General features: G+C 44.0%; 1 protein-coding gene across 1 annotated transcript in view; it reads left to right on the plus strand.

Moving 5' to 3' along the window:
- Positions 1–233: 233 nt before the first annotated feature.
- Positions 234–17,841, plus strand: part of LOC123729004 (uncharacterized) — an 18,958-nt gene continuing 1,350 nt past the window's right edge. The window contains exons 1-2 of the mRNA XM_045702384.1: positions 234–405; positions 10,594–11,781. Coding sequence (XP_045558340.1) covers positions 234–405; positions 10,594–11,756 — 1,335 coding nt within the window. The 3' untranslated portion in view covers positions 11,757–11,781. The remainder of the gene's footprint in view (positions 406–10,593; positions 11,782–17,841) is intronic.

Raw genomic sequence — 17,841 nt, forward strand, 5'->3', positions numbered from 1 at the left:
AACGTAATTATGCAGTCTAGCTGAACGGCACGGTTGTAGGCATTGAGAGTTAGTCCGGGAGTGATTACAATAACGTTACATTGTAGCAAGCGTAGTGACTGGCTAGCTAAGCAAAATGATGTTTATCACTTGCTGTCGCATTATTTTCGGCCTGAGCGTTATTGCGGAGCCCTGCCATGTGGTATTGATTCGTATAATGAGTGATCATTATGTAAAAGGTTCAACTCGAACAAATGAAATCATCAGGTGTTGGCGCGGAGAAGGAGGAGGAGGCAGATATTATTGATGATGAGGTGCGGGTGGCATCCCCGCTCGCATCTGTCTCCCCAATCCCAGCTAGTTGTTCCACCGCAGCCCGAAGGGATGCATCCAAGACCTCTGTCACTGGCAGGAATCGGAGTAAAAGTAGGAGAAAACTGGGCAAAGATGACACCTGCACTAAACAGGAGTCAGACCCCGCACCGCAAGGGACAATAGTAGCTGCCAATGCGGGGAAACGCTTGAATCAAATAGACAATGAGCGGCAGATGCTTCAAATCAAAGGGATTGGGAAAATTCTGCTGAAACAAAACTGAAACGAATGTAACATTGTTGCGCCCAACCAATGGCCGAAAGACATCCAAGTAGGCCCGTGGACAATCCAAAGCCAAAACCTCTCTGGAGGCACTGAAGCTCAGCACCAGGTAGCTCAAATGGAAAGAGGTGTGTATGTCCACTCTGACTCATATTAATTGACAAAATTGGTTTCTATGCTGCTGAGTTTAGTACACATATCAGGGGTGCACAGTTTACCTGGGGGCTGATACTTATTCCACTTCTGTAATAACAAATACTGTTATTGTGAAAATACTAAATTACTATACAGTAACCAATGACTGTATAAAGGTAACAATAATATTGTAACAATAGTAATTACTACACAGGTATAAGAGCAACTTGTGTATTGTGCCACCACAACACACCTCATCTTTCAACAGCAATAACAGTTTTAACCTGTTCATAATCTTTTTTTCCCCTCCAGGTCTTGATAAAGAATAGCATAGTAGGCCTACAACACATTGATGAGGGGACACTGTCTCTGTTAACCCTGTCACTCCAATGTGACAGCTCTATGGCCCAGTATAAACAGCTACACAGCCTTAACCTTGGACTGTGGTAGCTGAAAAGTTGTCCCAAATGGAAAGTGATATCTTTAATACAGTTATTAGATGGCTAATTGATACGGGTCCCCTCACTTCGGCAGGCGAGCTCCATCTGTTCAGCCCTACAGGCGTTGAATGTGGCGCAATTAATACCTGCTATTGGCCGTTATCAACAATGTAGTTCATTATACACGAGGAGCAGTGGAGGGTGAAGCCATCGGACAGCTAGAGGTAAAATTATTTTCACTACCACCATGGATGACCATCATGCATCGAAATGTAATCCCTTCCATGTCTGGCACAGCAGATCTGATCAGGTTTCAAAACTTTGTAGACAGAGGCCTTATTATGTTACCCTTTGTCCTGACAGATACATCTTCTACAAAGTCAAGGACCTAACTGATCCTCTGTCAGTTTCAAAAGAGCTTTGAGGCGTGCGGTGCTGAGGTGTAGTGTAAGTTGGAAAGCCCATTGACCTAAGTATATTAAGGCACACCCACCTTTCAGTGGCATGAGATAGGCCTAACAATCATCTTAACTTGTTGTGGGGGGCTCTTTGACCCTAGTAGGCTTTAGCCTAGTGCATGAGAAGAGCATCTTGAGCAATTGATTGATATCTAATCTATCTAATGCGCTCTGCATGAGTTTTTGAAGATGTTGACCCATATATAAAACTCAATTATGACAGTAATTGCATTTCATTCCTATGGCAGGAGCAGGTTAGTTAGTTGATTCCAGAGCCATTTACAGTATGGCTCTGGTTCTCAACTCATGTTCACTGATAACCAGTAGGGGACATGCAGTATACGTTTTGCCAGTAACCTAACATGTCATTGGATCTGCTTGCTGTGTAATGCCTCAATAAATACTGTGTATTTCTCTGTATGACTGTGTATTAGTGTGCCTATAGAAAATATGTACCTTGATTTTAGATTTGTTTTTTTTTCACTGGCCTCCACACAATACATCATAATGTCAAAGTTGAAGTATGTTTTTCTAAATGTTTACAAATTAATATTAAATGAAAATCTGAAATGTCTTGAGTCAGTAAGTATTCAACCCCTCTGTTATGACAAGCCTAAATAAGTTCAGGAGTAAAAAAGTGCTTAACAAGTCACATAAGTTGCATGGACTCACTCTGTGTGCAATAATAGTGTTTAACAGTATTTATAAATGGCTACCTCATCTCTGTACCCCACACATACAATTATCTGTAAGGACCCTCAGTCGAGCAGTGAATTTCAAACACAGATTCAACCACAAAGACCAGGGAGGTTTTCCAGTGCCTCTAAATAAGGGCACCTATTGGTAGAGTGGTAAAACAAAAAGCAGACACTGAAAATCCCTTTGAGAATGCTGAAGTTATTAATTATACTTTGGATGGTGCATCCTTCCTTACTCAGTTGCCGGAGAGGAAGGAAACCGCTCAGGGATTACACCATGAGGTCAATGGTGACTGTAAAACATTTACAGAGTTTAATGGCTGTGATAGGAGATAACTGAGGATGGATCAACAACATTGTAGTTGCTCCACAATACTAACCTAAATGACAGAGTGAAAAGAAGGTAGCCTGTATGGAATACAAATATTCTAAAACATGCATCCTGTTTGCAACAATGCACTGAAGTAATACTGCTAAAAATGTGGCAAAGCAATTCACTTTTTGTCCTCAATACAAAGTGTTATGTTTGGGGCAAATCCAATGCAACACATTACTGAGTACCACTCTGCATATTTTTACCCATAGTGGTGGCTGCATCATGTTATTGGTATGCTTGTAATCGTTATTAAGGACTGGGAGTTTTACAGGATAAAAAGAAACCGAATAGAGCTAAGCACAGGCAAAATCCTAGAGGAAAACCTGGTTCAGTCTGCTTTCCACCAGACACTGGGAAATTAATTCACCTTTTTGCAGAACAATAACTTAAAACACAAGGCCAAATCTACGCTGGAGTTGCTTACCAAGAAGACAGTGAATGTTCCTGAGTTGCTGAGTTACAGTTTTAACTTAATCTATTGGTTGTCTAGCAATGAAAATGGTTGTCTACGGATGATCAACAACCAATTTGACTGAGCTTGGAAGGATTTTGAAAAGAATAATGGTCAAATGTTGCACAATCCAGGTGTGGGAAGCTCTTAGAGACTTACCCAGAGAGACTCACATCTGTAATCGCTACCAAAGTTGCTTCTACAAAGTATTGATTCAGAGGTGTAAATACTCATGGAAATGAGAAATTTCTGGATTGCGTTTTCAATACATTTGAAAAAATGTATTGTTTTCAATTTAATAGATTTTGAATTCAGGCTGTAACACAACAAAATGTGGAATAAGTCAAGGGATATGAATACTTTCTGAAGACACTGTACCTCAAAAAGGAATGATCGCTGCTAAGCCTAAATGTTTTGATCGATGGCTGAGGGAAAGTGACCCATCTCTCCTCTCATTTCCTACACTACCCTGCACTCTATGGTTATTATTGATCCATGCTTCACTGCAGAGGACCCAGCCTACAGTATCTGCCATTAGACATTCCCCTTAGTCTCTCACTCACTACACTCTGGAAACTATTTAATCTAAGACTTTTTATTAAGGAGGTCTGACGCCAAATCCTCACTATTTTGTGTTAGGGTATTCCCACATGTAGCCTAATGGGGATTGAAGTAGCCTCCTCAGCCTGCGTGAGAGAAACTGTCGGAAGTTCCACAACGCTGTGGGAGAGTGAGCCCTCTGTATCATTAACAGTCACTTAAGCGTATTTGTTAATTAGGCTATAGTACTATAATAGGTACTAGGCAGGGTACTAATAATGGTTTACTCGGTGAGTCAGTGTAGCCTATAAGGCATGGCCGTAATGTGTCAGCAAACTAGGTCTAACTCCTTCACCTGTGTGTAACCAGGCAGTTTTGATGGCACAGCAGTTTTGAAGCCAGCAAGGCATCTGCCAGCTGACTTTCAGCAAATGGCCTTCTCTTAACGGTGGGAAATGTTTAGACCTAATCTCTGATAATCCAATAAAGTTGTATTACCCTCAGGGAGGGGCGCAGGCAAGGGCAGATTGAGAGGGAGAGAGTCACACTGTCACATGTAAAAAGAGGGAGGATAGTGTTGGATCTAATTTGGATCTGACAGATTACCTTTCAGTTTTCCACTCATTTCTATGTGAGTTTAAAAATAATGAGTACTGTAGTCCTATCTGTCATCATTTACCTTTATGGATGAGGAAGAAAAAACATTTAATCTAACCTGTCTTTCTGTATCAAAAACAGCAGTTGGCAAAGGCTTATCCAGCCATGCATATTGCTACTGACATGGATAGTTTATCCAACAACTCCAACTTTAGTATCAGGTTTCAGGTAAAACCCAATTGCAGACTGTGTCGAAGTAACAACGTTTATTACAACAACAGGGGCAGGCAAACGACAGGTCAAGGCAGGCAGGGGTCAATAATACAGAGTAGTGGTTCAAAGGTATAGGACGGCAGGCAGGCTCAGGGCAGGCAGAATGGTAAAAACCGTGAAAACAGGAACCATCGACAAGAGCGGAGCAAGGGGGAAACCGCTGGTAGGTTCTACAAACAAAACGAACTGGCAACAGACAGACAGAACACAGGTATAAATACACAGGGTATAATGGGGATGACGGGCAACACCTGGAGGAGGGTGGAGACAATCACAAAGACAGGTGAAACAGATCAGGGTGTGACATTAGTATGATGTGAAAGAATAATGCAGGCCAGGCAGTGGGTTCAGTGGGTTGACAGGCAGTACAGATCTTGTTATAAACTGTTACATGCCCGCTGCCAGGCAACCTCATCTGGCAGGATCAGAAGGAATGACTAGACCTGCCAAGACAAGTCTGCAAATTCATGCCAATGTCTCTCGGACAATTTTGATTGGATGTTAGGGAGATGAGCTCATATCCTGTTCTAAACTGTGTGATGGAGCCAGAAAAACTAGAATGGTTCATTATTCACTCAATCACATCCACAAGTAACCCTTTGTGTTTGTGTGTTTGTGTGTGTGTTTTAGTGTGTTAGATGAAGTTCTGGCATGCACTCACAGATGGAGCAATTGCTATCTCTCTTCCCCCTTCCTCCCCTAGATACTGCCCAAATTAATGTGACCCAATTGGCTGATGAGATTAAGGGGTGGTTAAACATTGAAATCTATGAGATCGTAACTATAGCAGGCCTTGGCTGTCATGCAAGTTCTCTCACTCTCCTTAATTATTTACCCCTCAATTTCTTTGGGATGCTCACTGTCGCATAGCTCGCCTTGGGCCTGTTCACTGAGGTGGCAATGACAACATTTAGAATGTTGGCGATAAAAATGAAATCTGTAGAGTTGTGAGATTCGCTATTTTACTCATCATTAAGGTCTATTCTAGACAATATCTTTCGTTTCTATCTGATGCCACTGCCAGTGGCCCCATGAGTAAGCCCCTGGTCAGGACGAGGGGTCGGGACGGGGGCAGGTGACATGTTTGTGTGTGTGGGGTGGGTTTCTGAGTGGGTCATTAGCAGTAGGATGTCGGTGGGCCAGGCCCCAGAAATTGTTTCTTATAATCCTGTCAGAATATCATGTCCTCCCCCTGCCAGGGCTCCTCTTAACCATAGACTTATATGATTAGCTAACACAGAACTGCAGTCTCATTCACAAAGACCACTGATAAGCCATGCCTCCTACACTTTTATAAAAAAGGGTTTCAAAAGGGTCCTTCGGCTCTTCCCATAGGAGAACCCTTTTTGGTTCCAGGTAAAACCCTTTTGGGTTACATGTAGAACCCTCTGTGGAAAGGGTTTTACATGGAACCCAAAAGAGTTCTACCTGGAACCGAAAGGTTCTATCTGGAACCAAAAAGGGTTCTTTAAAGAGTTCTCCTATGGGGACAGCCAAAGAACATATTGTCACTGGAAGGGCGACCTGCACGCCTGGCATGAAATGACCTAACTACCTGTAACAACAAATGGCCTTGTCAGTGTATGGACAAAATCATTTATATTGATATAATGGAACCACAATACTGAGTAAAAGATGATGCAACATGCAAAATTCCACCTGAACAAATCTGGTTTTCAGCATGCATTTAGTTTGTGTAACAGTGTTTCTCTCAACAACACCTCAACTCGAGACTTGATATCCAGTCTTCCTCTCTTCAGTCGGAACTAGATGAGACGAGACTTTGAAAAAAGTGACATTGTGAGACTACCTCAACCCTAACCATGTAGATCTCAATCAGAACCCCTCCCTCAAACATCTCTCTCCTTCTTTCTGCAGTTCCCTGTGGGTAGACGGTCAACCTGTGACATCTACTGACATGGAGTGTCCTTCCATGACAACGATGACATCCTCTCTGGACAGGTCAACAAGTTCCCAGGTATGCTGATCCGACTGAAAAAAGCTACACTTTATGTTGTCACAGTGTTTCCCATAGATTGTTTTCCAGGTCCCCAAATCAACATCCTTTAACCAAAAATATAAATTGATTAGCCAGTAAATTACAGCCTTTACAATGGTTCAGAGGGAAACACTGTTGTCAGTCAGGTTTCGTGTATGTAGGGTCTATGGATCCTGTTATGCTATTGTGTGAGCCTTGCTAAGCACAGCTGTGTTAATGCCTTGTCATGCCACGGTAATAAACCCAGCATTAGGAGTGAGGAGGATTATTATATTGTGTGAGGAAGCTGGAGCATGCTACACCTGGCCATCACCCCATACACAGTGGGGAGAACAAGTATTTGATACACTGCCGATTTTGCAGGTTTTCCTACTTACAAAGCATGTAGAGGTCTGTAATTTTTATCATAGGTACACTTCAACTGTGAGAGACGGAATCTAATACAAAAATCCAGAAAATCACATTGTATGATTTTTAAGTAATTAATTTGCATTTTATTGCATGACATAAGTATTTGATCACCTACCAACCAGTAAGAATTCCAGCTCTCACAGACCTGTTAGTTTTTCTTTAAGAAGCCCTCCTGTTCTCCACTCATTACCTATATTAACTGCACCTGTTTGAACTCGTTACCTGTATAAAAGACACCTGTCCACACACTCAATCAAACAGACTCCAACCTCTCCACAATGGCCAAGACCAGAGAGCTGTGTAAGGACATCAGGGATAAAATTGTAGACCTGCACAAGGCTGGGATGGGCTACAGGACAATAGGCAAGCAGCTTGGTGAGAAGGCAACAACTGTTGGCGCAATTATTAGAAAATGGAAGAAGTTCAAGATGACTGTCAATCCCCCTCGGTCTGGGGCTCCATGCAAGATCTCACCTCGTGGGGCATCAATGATTATGAGGAAGGTGAGGGATCAGCCTAGAACTACACGGCAGGACCTGGTCAATGACCTGAAGAGAGCTGGGACCACAGTCTCAAAGAAAACCATTAGTAACACACTACGCCGTCATGGATTAAAATCCTGCAGCGCACGCAAAGTCCCCCTGCTCAAGCCAGCGCATGTCCAGGCCCGTCTGAAGTTTGCCAATGACCATCTGGATGATCCAGAGGAGGAATGGGAGAAGGTCATGTGGTCTGATGAGACAAAAATAGAGCTTTCTGGTCTAAACTCCACTCGCCGTGTTTGGAGGAAGAAGAAGGATGAGTACAACCCCAAGAACACCATCCCAACTGTGAAGCATGGAGGTGGAAACATCATTCTTTGGGGATGCTTTTCTGCAAAGGGGACAGGACGACTGCACCGTATTGGAGGGGAGGATGGATGGGGCCATGTATCGCGAAATCTTGGCCAACAACCTCCTACCCTCAGTAAGAGCATTGAAGATGGGTCGTGGCTCGGTCTTCCAGCATGACAATGACCCAAAACACACAGCCAGGGCAACCAAGGAGTGGCTCCGTAAGAAGCATCTCAAGGTCCTGGAGTGGCCTAGCCAGTCTCCAGACCTGAACCTAATAGAAAATCTTTGGAGGTAGCTGAAAGTCCGTATTGCCCAGCGACAGGATCTGGATTAGGTCTGTATGGAGGAGTGGGCCAAAATCCCTGCTGCAGTGTGTGCAAACCTGGTCAAGAACTGCAGGAAACGTATGATCTCTGTAATTGCAAACAAAGGTTTCTGTACCAAATATTAAGTTCTGCTTTTCTGATGTATCAAATACTTATGTCATGCAATAAAATGCAAATGAATTACTTAAAAATCATACAATGTGATTTTCTGGATTTTTGTGTTAGATTCCGTCTCTCACAGTTGAAGTGTACCTATGATAAAAATTACAGACCTCTACATGCTTTGTAAGTAGGAAAACCTGCAAAATCTGCAGTGTATCAAATACTTGTTCTCCCCACTGTATGTGGCAGGGCTTGCAAACCATTACAGAATACAAAGGGAAGCACAGCCGAGAGCTCCCCAGTGACATGAGCCAAACTACTTCTATGCTCGCTTCGAGGCAAATAACACTGAAACATGCATGAGAGCACCAGCTGTACCAGAAGACTGTGTGATCACGCTCTCCGCAGCCGATGTGAGTAAGACCTTTAGACAGGTCAACATTCACAAGGCCGCAGGGCCAGACGGATTACCAGGACATGTACTGCGAGCATGCGCTGACCAAATAGCAAGTGTCTTCACTGACATTTTCAACCTCTCCCTGTCCGAGTCTGTAATACCAACATGTTTTAAGCAGACCACCATAGTGCCTGTGCCCAAGCACTCTAAGGTAACCTCCCTAAATGACTACCGACCCGTAGCACTCACGTCTGTAGCCACGTAGTGCTTTGAAAGGCTGGTCATGACTCACATCAACACCATCATCCCAAAAACCCTAGACCCACTCCAATTTGCATACCGCCCCAACAGATCCACAGATGATGCAATCTCTATTGCACTCCACACTGCCCTTTCCCACCTGGATAAAAGAAACACCAATGTGAGAATGCTATTCATTGACTACAGCTCAGCGTTCAACACTGTAGTGCCCTCAAAGCTCATCCATAAGCTAAGGACCGTGGGACTAAACACCTCCCTCTGCAACTGGATAGTGGACTTCCTGACGGGCCGCCCCCAGGTGGTAAGGGTAGGTAACAACACATCCGCCATGCTGATCCTCAACACTGGGGCCCCTCAGGGGTGCGTGCTCAGCCCCCTCCTGTACTCCCTGTTCACTCATAACTGCACAGCCAGGCACGACTCCAACACCATCATTAAATTTGCCGATGACACAACAGTGGTTGGCCTGATCACAGACAACAACGAGACAGCCTATAGGGAGGAGGTCAGAGACCTGGCCGTGTGGTGCCAGGACAACAATCTCTCCCTCAACATGATCAAGAGAAAGGAGATGATTGTGGACTACAGGAAAAAGAGGACAGAGCACGCCCCCATTCTCATCGATTGGGCTGCAATGGGGCAGGTTGAGAGCTTCAAGTTCCTTGGTGTCCACATCACCAACAAACTAACATGGCCTGAGCACACCAAGACAGTCGTGAAGCGGGCACGACAAAACCTTTTCCCCATCAGGAGACTGAAAAGATTTGGCTTGGGTCCTCAGATCCTCAAAAGGTTCTACAGCTGCACCACCGAGAGCATCCTAACTGGTTGCATCATTGCCTGGTATGGCAACTGCTCGGCCTTCGACCGCAGGTAGTGCGAACTGCCCAGTACGTCACTGGGGCCAAGCTTCCTGCCATCCAGGACCTCTATACCAGGCAGTGTCAGAGGAAGGCCCTAAAAATTGTCAAAGACTCCAGCTACCCTAGTCATAGACTGTTCTGTCTGCTACCGCACGGCAAGCTGTACTGGAGCGCCAAGTCTAGGTCCAAGAGGCTTCTAAACAGCTTCTACCCCCAAACCATAAGACTCCTGAACATATAGTCAAATGGCTACCCAGACTATTTGCATTGCCCCCCCCTCCACACCACTGCCACTCTGTTGTCATCTATGCATAGTCACTTTAATTAACTCTACCTACATGTACATACTACGTCAACTAACCGGTGCCCCCACACATTGACTCTGTACCAGCACCCCCCTGTATATATTGTTATTTTTTACTGCTGCTCTTTAATTACTTGTTACTTTTATCTCTTATTCTTATCCGGATTTTTTTTAAACTGCACTGTTGTTTATGGGCTCGTAAGTAAGCATTTCACTGTAAGGTCTACACCTGTTGTGACTAATAAAATTTGATTTGATTTGATATACCACTCATCACTCACCCCATAACACGCACAACCACACCAGGGTGGGTTACCAAACCACCAGCGTTACACCTGTCTGTCTCTCACATATCCCTTACCTGTCTCTAATATGTCTGTCTGTCTGTCTGTCTGTCTGTCTGTCTGTCTGTCTGTCTGTCTGTCTGTCTGTCTGTCTGTCTGTCTGTCTGTCTGTCTGTCTGTCTGTCTGTCTGTCTGTCTGTCCGTCTGTGATGTGGTCTGTAGGTATGATAGAGATGCTGAGAAAGATCAACCTGAGCCAAGCGGTGAGGACCATGCAGGAGCTGTTCCCTGAGGAGTAAAACTTCTACCCCCACTCCTGGATCCTGCCTGAGGAGTACAACTTCTACCACCGCTCCTGGATCCTGCCTGGGGAGTACAACTTCTATCCCCGCTCCTGGATACTACCTGAGGAGTACAACTTCTACCCCCACTCCTGGATCCTGCCTGGGGAGTACAACTTCTATCCCCGCTCCTGGAAACTACCTGAGGAGTACAACTTCTACCCCCACTCCTGGATCCTGCCTGAGGAGTACAACTTCTATCCCCGCTCCTGGATACTACCTGAGGAGTACAACTTCTACCCCCACTCCTGGATCCTGCCTGGGGAGTACAACTTCTATCCCCGCTCCTGGAAACTACCTGAGGAGTACAACTTCTACCCCCCGCTCCTGGATCCTGCCTGGGGAGTACAACTTCTACCACCGCTCCTGGATCCTGCCTGGGGAGTACAACTTCTATCCCCGCTCCTGGATACTACCTGAGGAGTACAACTTCTACCCCCACTCCTGGACCCTACCTGGGGAGTACAACTTCTATCCCCGCTCCTGGATACTACCTGAGGAGTACAACTTCTACCCCCCACTGCTGGATCCTACCTGGGGAGTACAACTTCTACCACCGCTCCTGGATCCTGCCTGGGGAGTACAACTTCTACCCCCACTCCTGGATCCTACCTGGGGAGTACAACTTCTATCCCCGCTCCTGGATCCTGCCTGGGGAGTACAACTTCTACCCCCCGCTCCTGGATACTACCTGAGGAGTACAACTTCTACCCCCCGCTCCTGGATCCTGCCTGAGGAGTACAACTTCTATCCCCGCTCCTGGATACTACCTGAGGAGTACAACTTCTACCCCCACTCCTGGATCCTAGCTGGGGAGTACAACTTCTATCCCCGCTCCTGGATCCTGCCTGGGGAGTACAACTTCTACCCCCCGCTCCTGGATCCTGCCTGGGGAGTACAACTTCTACCCCCCGCTCCTGGATCCTGCCTGAGGAGTACAACTTCTATCCCCGCTCCTGGATCCTGCCTGGGGAGTACAACTTCTACCCCCCGCTCCTGGATCCTGCCTGGGGAGTACAACTTCTACCACCGCTCCTGGATCCTGCCTGAGGAGTACAACTTCTACCCCCCGCTCCTGGATCCTGCCTGAGGAGTACCAGCTTTTCTCCACACAGGTACTGTACACAGCCAAGGATACAGAACTGTAGTTTAATCTCCACACAATGATTGATTGATCAATTGAGTGATTGATTGATTACACATAGGTAATCCTCTTAGTTCAGAACACACGTTATGTCACTCATGACATCCGGGTACAGCCACTCAATGTAGGACACCATTTTAGTCACTATACCCAGGCACAGCACACCATTCAGTCCTATTCAATTCCTAATGTTATGTAGTACAGCGCAGGACACATTAATCACTCAGCCACATTGATCACTCAGCCTCGAACCAGCCATTATCAGAGCTCTCTCACCACCCCATCTGCATTTACACAGGCAGCTCAATTCTGATATTTTGCCCAATTATTGGTCTTTTGACCAGTCAGATCAGATATTTTGCCAATAGTTGGGCAAAAGATCAGAATTGGGATGCCTGTTTAAATGCAGCCTCTGTCACTCTCCCCACCACTGTTTTCAGCTGCGCTGTAAGACTCTACTTCCCCATAACAACAGAGGAAACTGTCCTCCATAGTGGAACAGGGCCATTCACTCCCCATGGCATCCAGTCAAAAGGCTGAGCGCTTGTCCTTAATTGGATGTTGTCAAACAGTGCAAGCCCTCTCTGACTCCTCTGAGTCAATGATGAGGTGTTACTGACTTTCCTTGGGACGGTTTGGAGATGTACCACTAACCCATCAAGTATACATCTGTTGTAAATGGCAATCTAAAAAGTATATATTTATTTAACCTTTATTTATCTAGGCAAGTCAGTTAAGAACAAATGATTATTTTTCAATGATGTCCTACCCCGGCCAAACCCTCCCCTAACCCAGACGAAGCTGGGCCAAATGTGCGCCGCCCTATGGGACTCCTGATTACGGCCGGTTGTGATACAGCCCGCGATCGAACCAGAGTCTGTAGTGACGCCTCTAGCACTGAGATGCAGTGCCTTAGACCTCTGCACCACTCGGGAGCACGACTCACGAGGAACAGTTTTCCTTTAATGATTTCATACAAACTAGTAGTTCACTGCCCTTTGTGCAATAGTGAATGACGTGCTCTCTAATAGGCTGTGACACACCCTGGTCACTACAATACCACAGGAAACCACACACAAACCACACGAACAGCTGTTTCACACACACACAGACACACACACAGACGTGCAGTACATCCCAGTGGAGGTTATGGTTGAGCATATTCTCAGATGCTGTGGTGGAGTACAGTATGAGATGATGGAGCAAACATCTATAGACTTAAAAAGGAGGAGAGAGAGAGAGTGAGGGAGAGGTAGAGAGACAGAATGGTGAGGGGAGGTCACAGGCCATGGTGTTTGAGTATCAGAGATAAGTCATCAAGTGGTTAACCTCTTCATGTTAATCAATCAGCCTAGTTCAGGGATGATAGGACCTGCCAGCACACACACACACACACACACACACACACACACACACACACACACACACACACACACACACACACACACACACACACACACACACACACACACACACACACATCCCCTTCAAACCCCTGTCCACCCCGTTCCCTCTACTCATCCCTTAGTAAACCCTCAGCGTTGGCACACATGATTAATTCAGAACAGCTAGAGGGAAAGGTCAGAGGTCAAGCTAATAAGTGTTAATGGTGTTTGACGTTTAGAGGTCACAGTGACTTTGAGAGGGTGTGTTCTCAGACAGCCTCCCTGCCTGGCAAAGGGATGTATGGATGGTGGAGGCGGGACTTAACTGGCTTTGTGAATGAACTTACGTCATTGCCTGAGATACAGCTCAGCTAGTCAAACAGAGGGGGGCACTTGAGCCCCTTTAAAAGGCTCTGCATCTTAACCACAGACAGGCTACAGGCAATGTTCCCTCTAATGTTCTTGGGCACTGAGCAAATTTCGGGTCTTGTGAGCAGAAACTTGAACATTGTGAGAATTTTGTGCAACTTCCGGTGTGCGATTACATTGAAAACTGAGGTTGTACGTGCTTTAAGTGACAGTTTTAGACAGTAGCCAATAGGCTATTGTGGCTATTTGAGCATATTAGAGTGGCCTAGCAACAAAATCAATGGAGCAAATCCCATAACATTTTCACATGGAAATAGCTTTTGATTTCAATGATATAGTCTACAGTAGCCTATATGTGGTGTTCAATGCAGGCCTACAGTACATTCCATGAGACCTTTAAAAACGTTTTTACATTATGCAGGGCTTGACATTAATTAATGATTTTTTACTTGGTCTGTAACACCATGGGCCACTGTACACTACCGTTCAAAAATTTGGAGTCACTTAGAAATGTCCTTGTTTTGAATTGAAAAGCACATTTTTTGTCCATTAAAATAATATCGAATTGATCAGAAATACAGTGTAGACATTGTTCATTTTGTAAATGACTATTGTAGCTGGAAACGGCTGATTTTTAATGGAATATCTACATAGGTGTACAGAGGCCCATTATCAGCAACCATCACTCTTGTGTTCCAATGGCACGTTTTGTTAGCTAATCCAAGTTAATCATTATAAAAGGCTAATTTATAATTAGAAAACTATTTTTCAATTATGTTAGCACAGATGAAAACTGTTGTTCTGATTAAAGAAGCAATAAAACTGGCCTTATTTAGACTAGTTGAGTATCTGGAGCATCAGCATTTGTGGGTTCGATTACAGGCTCAAAATGGCCAGAAACAAAGCACTGTCTTCTGAAACTCGTCATTCTATTCTTGTTCTGAGAAATGAAGGCTATTCCATGTGAGAAATTGCCAAGAAACTGAAGATCTCGTACAAAGCTGTGTACTACTCCCTTCACAGAACAGCGCAAACTGGCTCTAACCAAAATAGAAAAAGGAGGCCCCGGTGCACAACTGAGCAAGAGGACAAGTACATTAGAGTGTCTAGTTTGAGTTACAGACGCCTCACAAGTCCTCAACTGGCAGCTTCATTAAATAGTACCCGCAAAACACCAGTCTCAACATCAACAGTGAAGAGGCGACTCTGGGATGCTGTCCTTCTAGGCAGAGTTGCAAAGAAAAAGCCATATCTCTGTCCAGTGTCTTTGTGCTTTTGACCATCTTAATCTTTTATTTTTATTGGCCAGTCTGAGATACGGCATTTTTTTTCCAACTCTGCCTAGAAGGCCAGCATCCCGGAGTCGCCTCTTCACTGTTGATGTTGAGACTGGTGTTTTGCGTGTACTATTTAATAAACCTGCCGATTGCGGACTTGTGAGGCGTTTCTGATCATTTTTATTTTATTTTAATGGACAAAAAATTGCTTTTCTTTCAAAAACTGGAGACTCATATCTCCCTCACTAACTTTAAGCACCAGCTGTCAGAGCAGCTCACAGATCACTGCACCTGTACATAGCCCATCTGTAAACAGCGCATCCAACTACCTCATCCCCGTACTGTTATTTTTGTTGTTGTTGCTCCTTTGCACCCCAGTATCTCTACTTGCACATTCATCTTCTGCACATCTATCACTTAAGTGTTTATTTGCTAAATTGTAATTATTTTGCCTCTATGGCCTATTTATTGCCTTACCTCCCTTATCTTACCTCATTTGCACACACTGTATATAGACTTGTGTTATTGACTGTATGTTTGTTTATTCCATGTGTAACTCTGTGTTGTTTGTGTCGCACTGCTTTGCTTTATCTTAGCCAGGTCACAGTTGTAAATGAGAACTTGTTCTCAACTAGCCTATCTGGTTAAATAAAGGTAAAAAAAACAACAGCAAAAAACAAGGACATTTCTTAGTGACCCCAAACTTTTGAACGGTAGTGTACATTGCATTGTATCAAATTGTATTTGCATTTTATTTACAAAATAAAATGCGTTATTGTTACCGTGCAGAGAATTATACAATGTAGGCTACCCGGTGCCTACTGGCTTATTTGCATAATCAAGCCTGTCTCAAAATACAACATTGCCCCTTTAAGAAATAAGCTTTGCTCTGAGCTCAGATCGGAAAAGCGCATCCACTCAGGCTGATTGAATGGGCTGGTCAATAGAATTCTACTCCCATGCTCTCTGGCTCAGCCTACAACTAAATCCCAGACTCAATCCTGCAAGTTAGATTTGTTTTGGTTTGTTGCATTAAAAAGGGGCTGATATAATGTTGATCTATATAGTGCAAACTAATGAAGCTAACTCAGTGAAGTTCAATCTCGTGCGTCTCTGCGCTGGCTGGCATTTCTTCTGCGTGGCAGTCATGGAGGAGGTGCACGGCCACACGCAGCTTAGAGGGAACGTTGTCTACAGGCATAGACAAACCTTGATAGAGCTGCGCCATACGATACTATCAGAGCTTAGGGGGTTAAGTCCTAACATTTAACTTGGTTTCAATTACTTACTTAAACAAGGTAAACCTCGATTAGGAAGGAAATTGTGTGTAGTTAATATTAATTAATCCCAACCTAGGAAATTGCCCTAGATAAATATAAGCCCCAGATCTCAATATTTCGCCTTGGGATGTGGTGTTGAATGGTGCAAAATACTCTAGGGGCAGTGACGAGACACTGAAGTTCATTCATGAGAAAGTGAACAAGAGTAAGATAAGCAAGTAAGCATTTTGTTGGACGCTGTATACCATGTGTATCCTGTACATACTACTAATAAAACTTGAACTTGAAATGTCTAGGCAAAGCGGGTAGCTAAATATCGCTCAGCTAAATATCGCTCTATCACTTAGGTTACATTAGGTGATAACAGGTACACTCTTAGAAATAAAAGTGCTGTATAGTACCTAAAAGGGTTCTTTGGCTGTCCCCATAGGAGAACCCTTTGAAGAACCCTTTTTGTTTCCAGGTAGAGCCCTTTTGGTTCGAGGTAGAACCCTTTCCACAGAGGGTTCTACATGGAATCAAAAAGCGTTCTCCTATGGGGACAGCCGAAGAACCCTTTTGGAACCTTTTTTTCTAAGTGTGTTTTTTCTAAGTGTGTAGTTCGCTACCACATACTGCAGCACTAAGGCTGCGTTTACACAGGCAGCCCAATTCTGATATTTTTTCCACTATTAGGTCTTTTGACCGATCACATCAGATCATTTTCAGAGCTGATCTGATTGGTCAAATTAGTGGAAAAAAGATCAGAATTGGGCTGGCTGTGTAAACACAGCCTTAATGTACTGTGATTTGACTCAGAGTAGGGCTGGGTGGTATACCGTTTTTTGCAATATACCGGTATTGATGCACGGACCGGTTTGGGTTTTTACTTTACCTTCTTTACCGGTATTTGAATGTTTGGTTTGTTAAATGTGATACACAGTGTGTAACGTCCATTTTATAGTTTACTTTGCTTAAGTCATTTCTCTCCACTCTCTCTATGTCCCTGTCACTCAAGGAGCGCATTTGATGTTCCTGAACTTCGAGACACTTGCGTTCAGTCTGCATGGTCAATGCAGCATATGCAACACTGTTGATGACAACGATGCAGTTGTCACTTTGCTTCTTAAAATAAATCTACTAGCATTCTATAATTACACTATTAGCTTGTATTTCTTACATCTGCAAATAGCTTGTTTGTCTTTTCTTAGCAAGTTATTCCTAAATCTTGTTAGCTGCTAATCGCTAGCTAGCTAGATAATAAATGTACTGAGTAAGAGCAAGCGTAATTAGCTATACAGCTGATACTGATAATACCAGTGATTGTGTAGACCTAAATCAGCATGTTGTTTGTGCAATAGTGTCTTCTAAATTAAAGAGGTAAACGCAAAGCAAGAATATGTTAGCTACTTGAAGCCAAAGATTATAGGGTCCCCTAGGAAACACCTATCAACACATTAGTTCCTACCCAGTCACAATAACTCCTTCCTGGAATTCTCATTCGTTGTCATGTCAAACATCACTGTATTAAAAGTGCCCGCTATTATATTCTAACTATATAATTAGAATAGACATTATATTCCCATGATTCCAGCAGTTAACCCAAGTGTTTTGCTCTAAATCGCAAGTCAAATTGCAACATTTGGTTAAAAATAAGGCCCAGATTACTTGCCCATATCGTGCAGCCCTACGTGGCAGTGTGGAAATGATCTCAAATACAGAAATTGATGAAAATGATGAC

Source organism: Salmo salar, chromosome ssa01 (genome assembly GCF_905237065.1).
Source record: "Salmo salar chromosome ssa01, Ssal_v3.1, whole genome shotgun sequence".
NCBI lineage: Eukaryota > Metazoa > Chordata > Actinopteri > Salmoniformes > Salmonidae > Salmo > Salmo salar.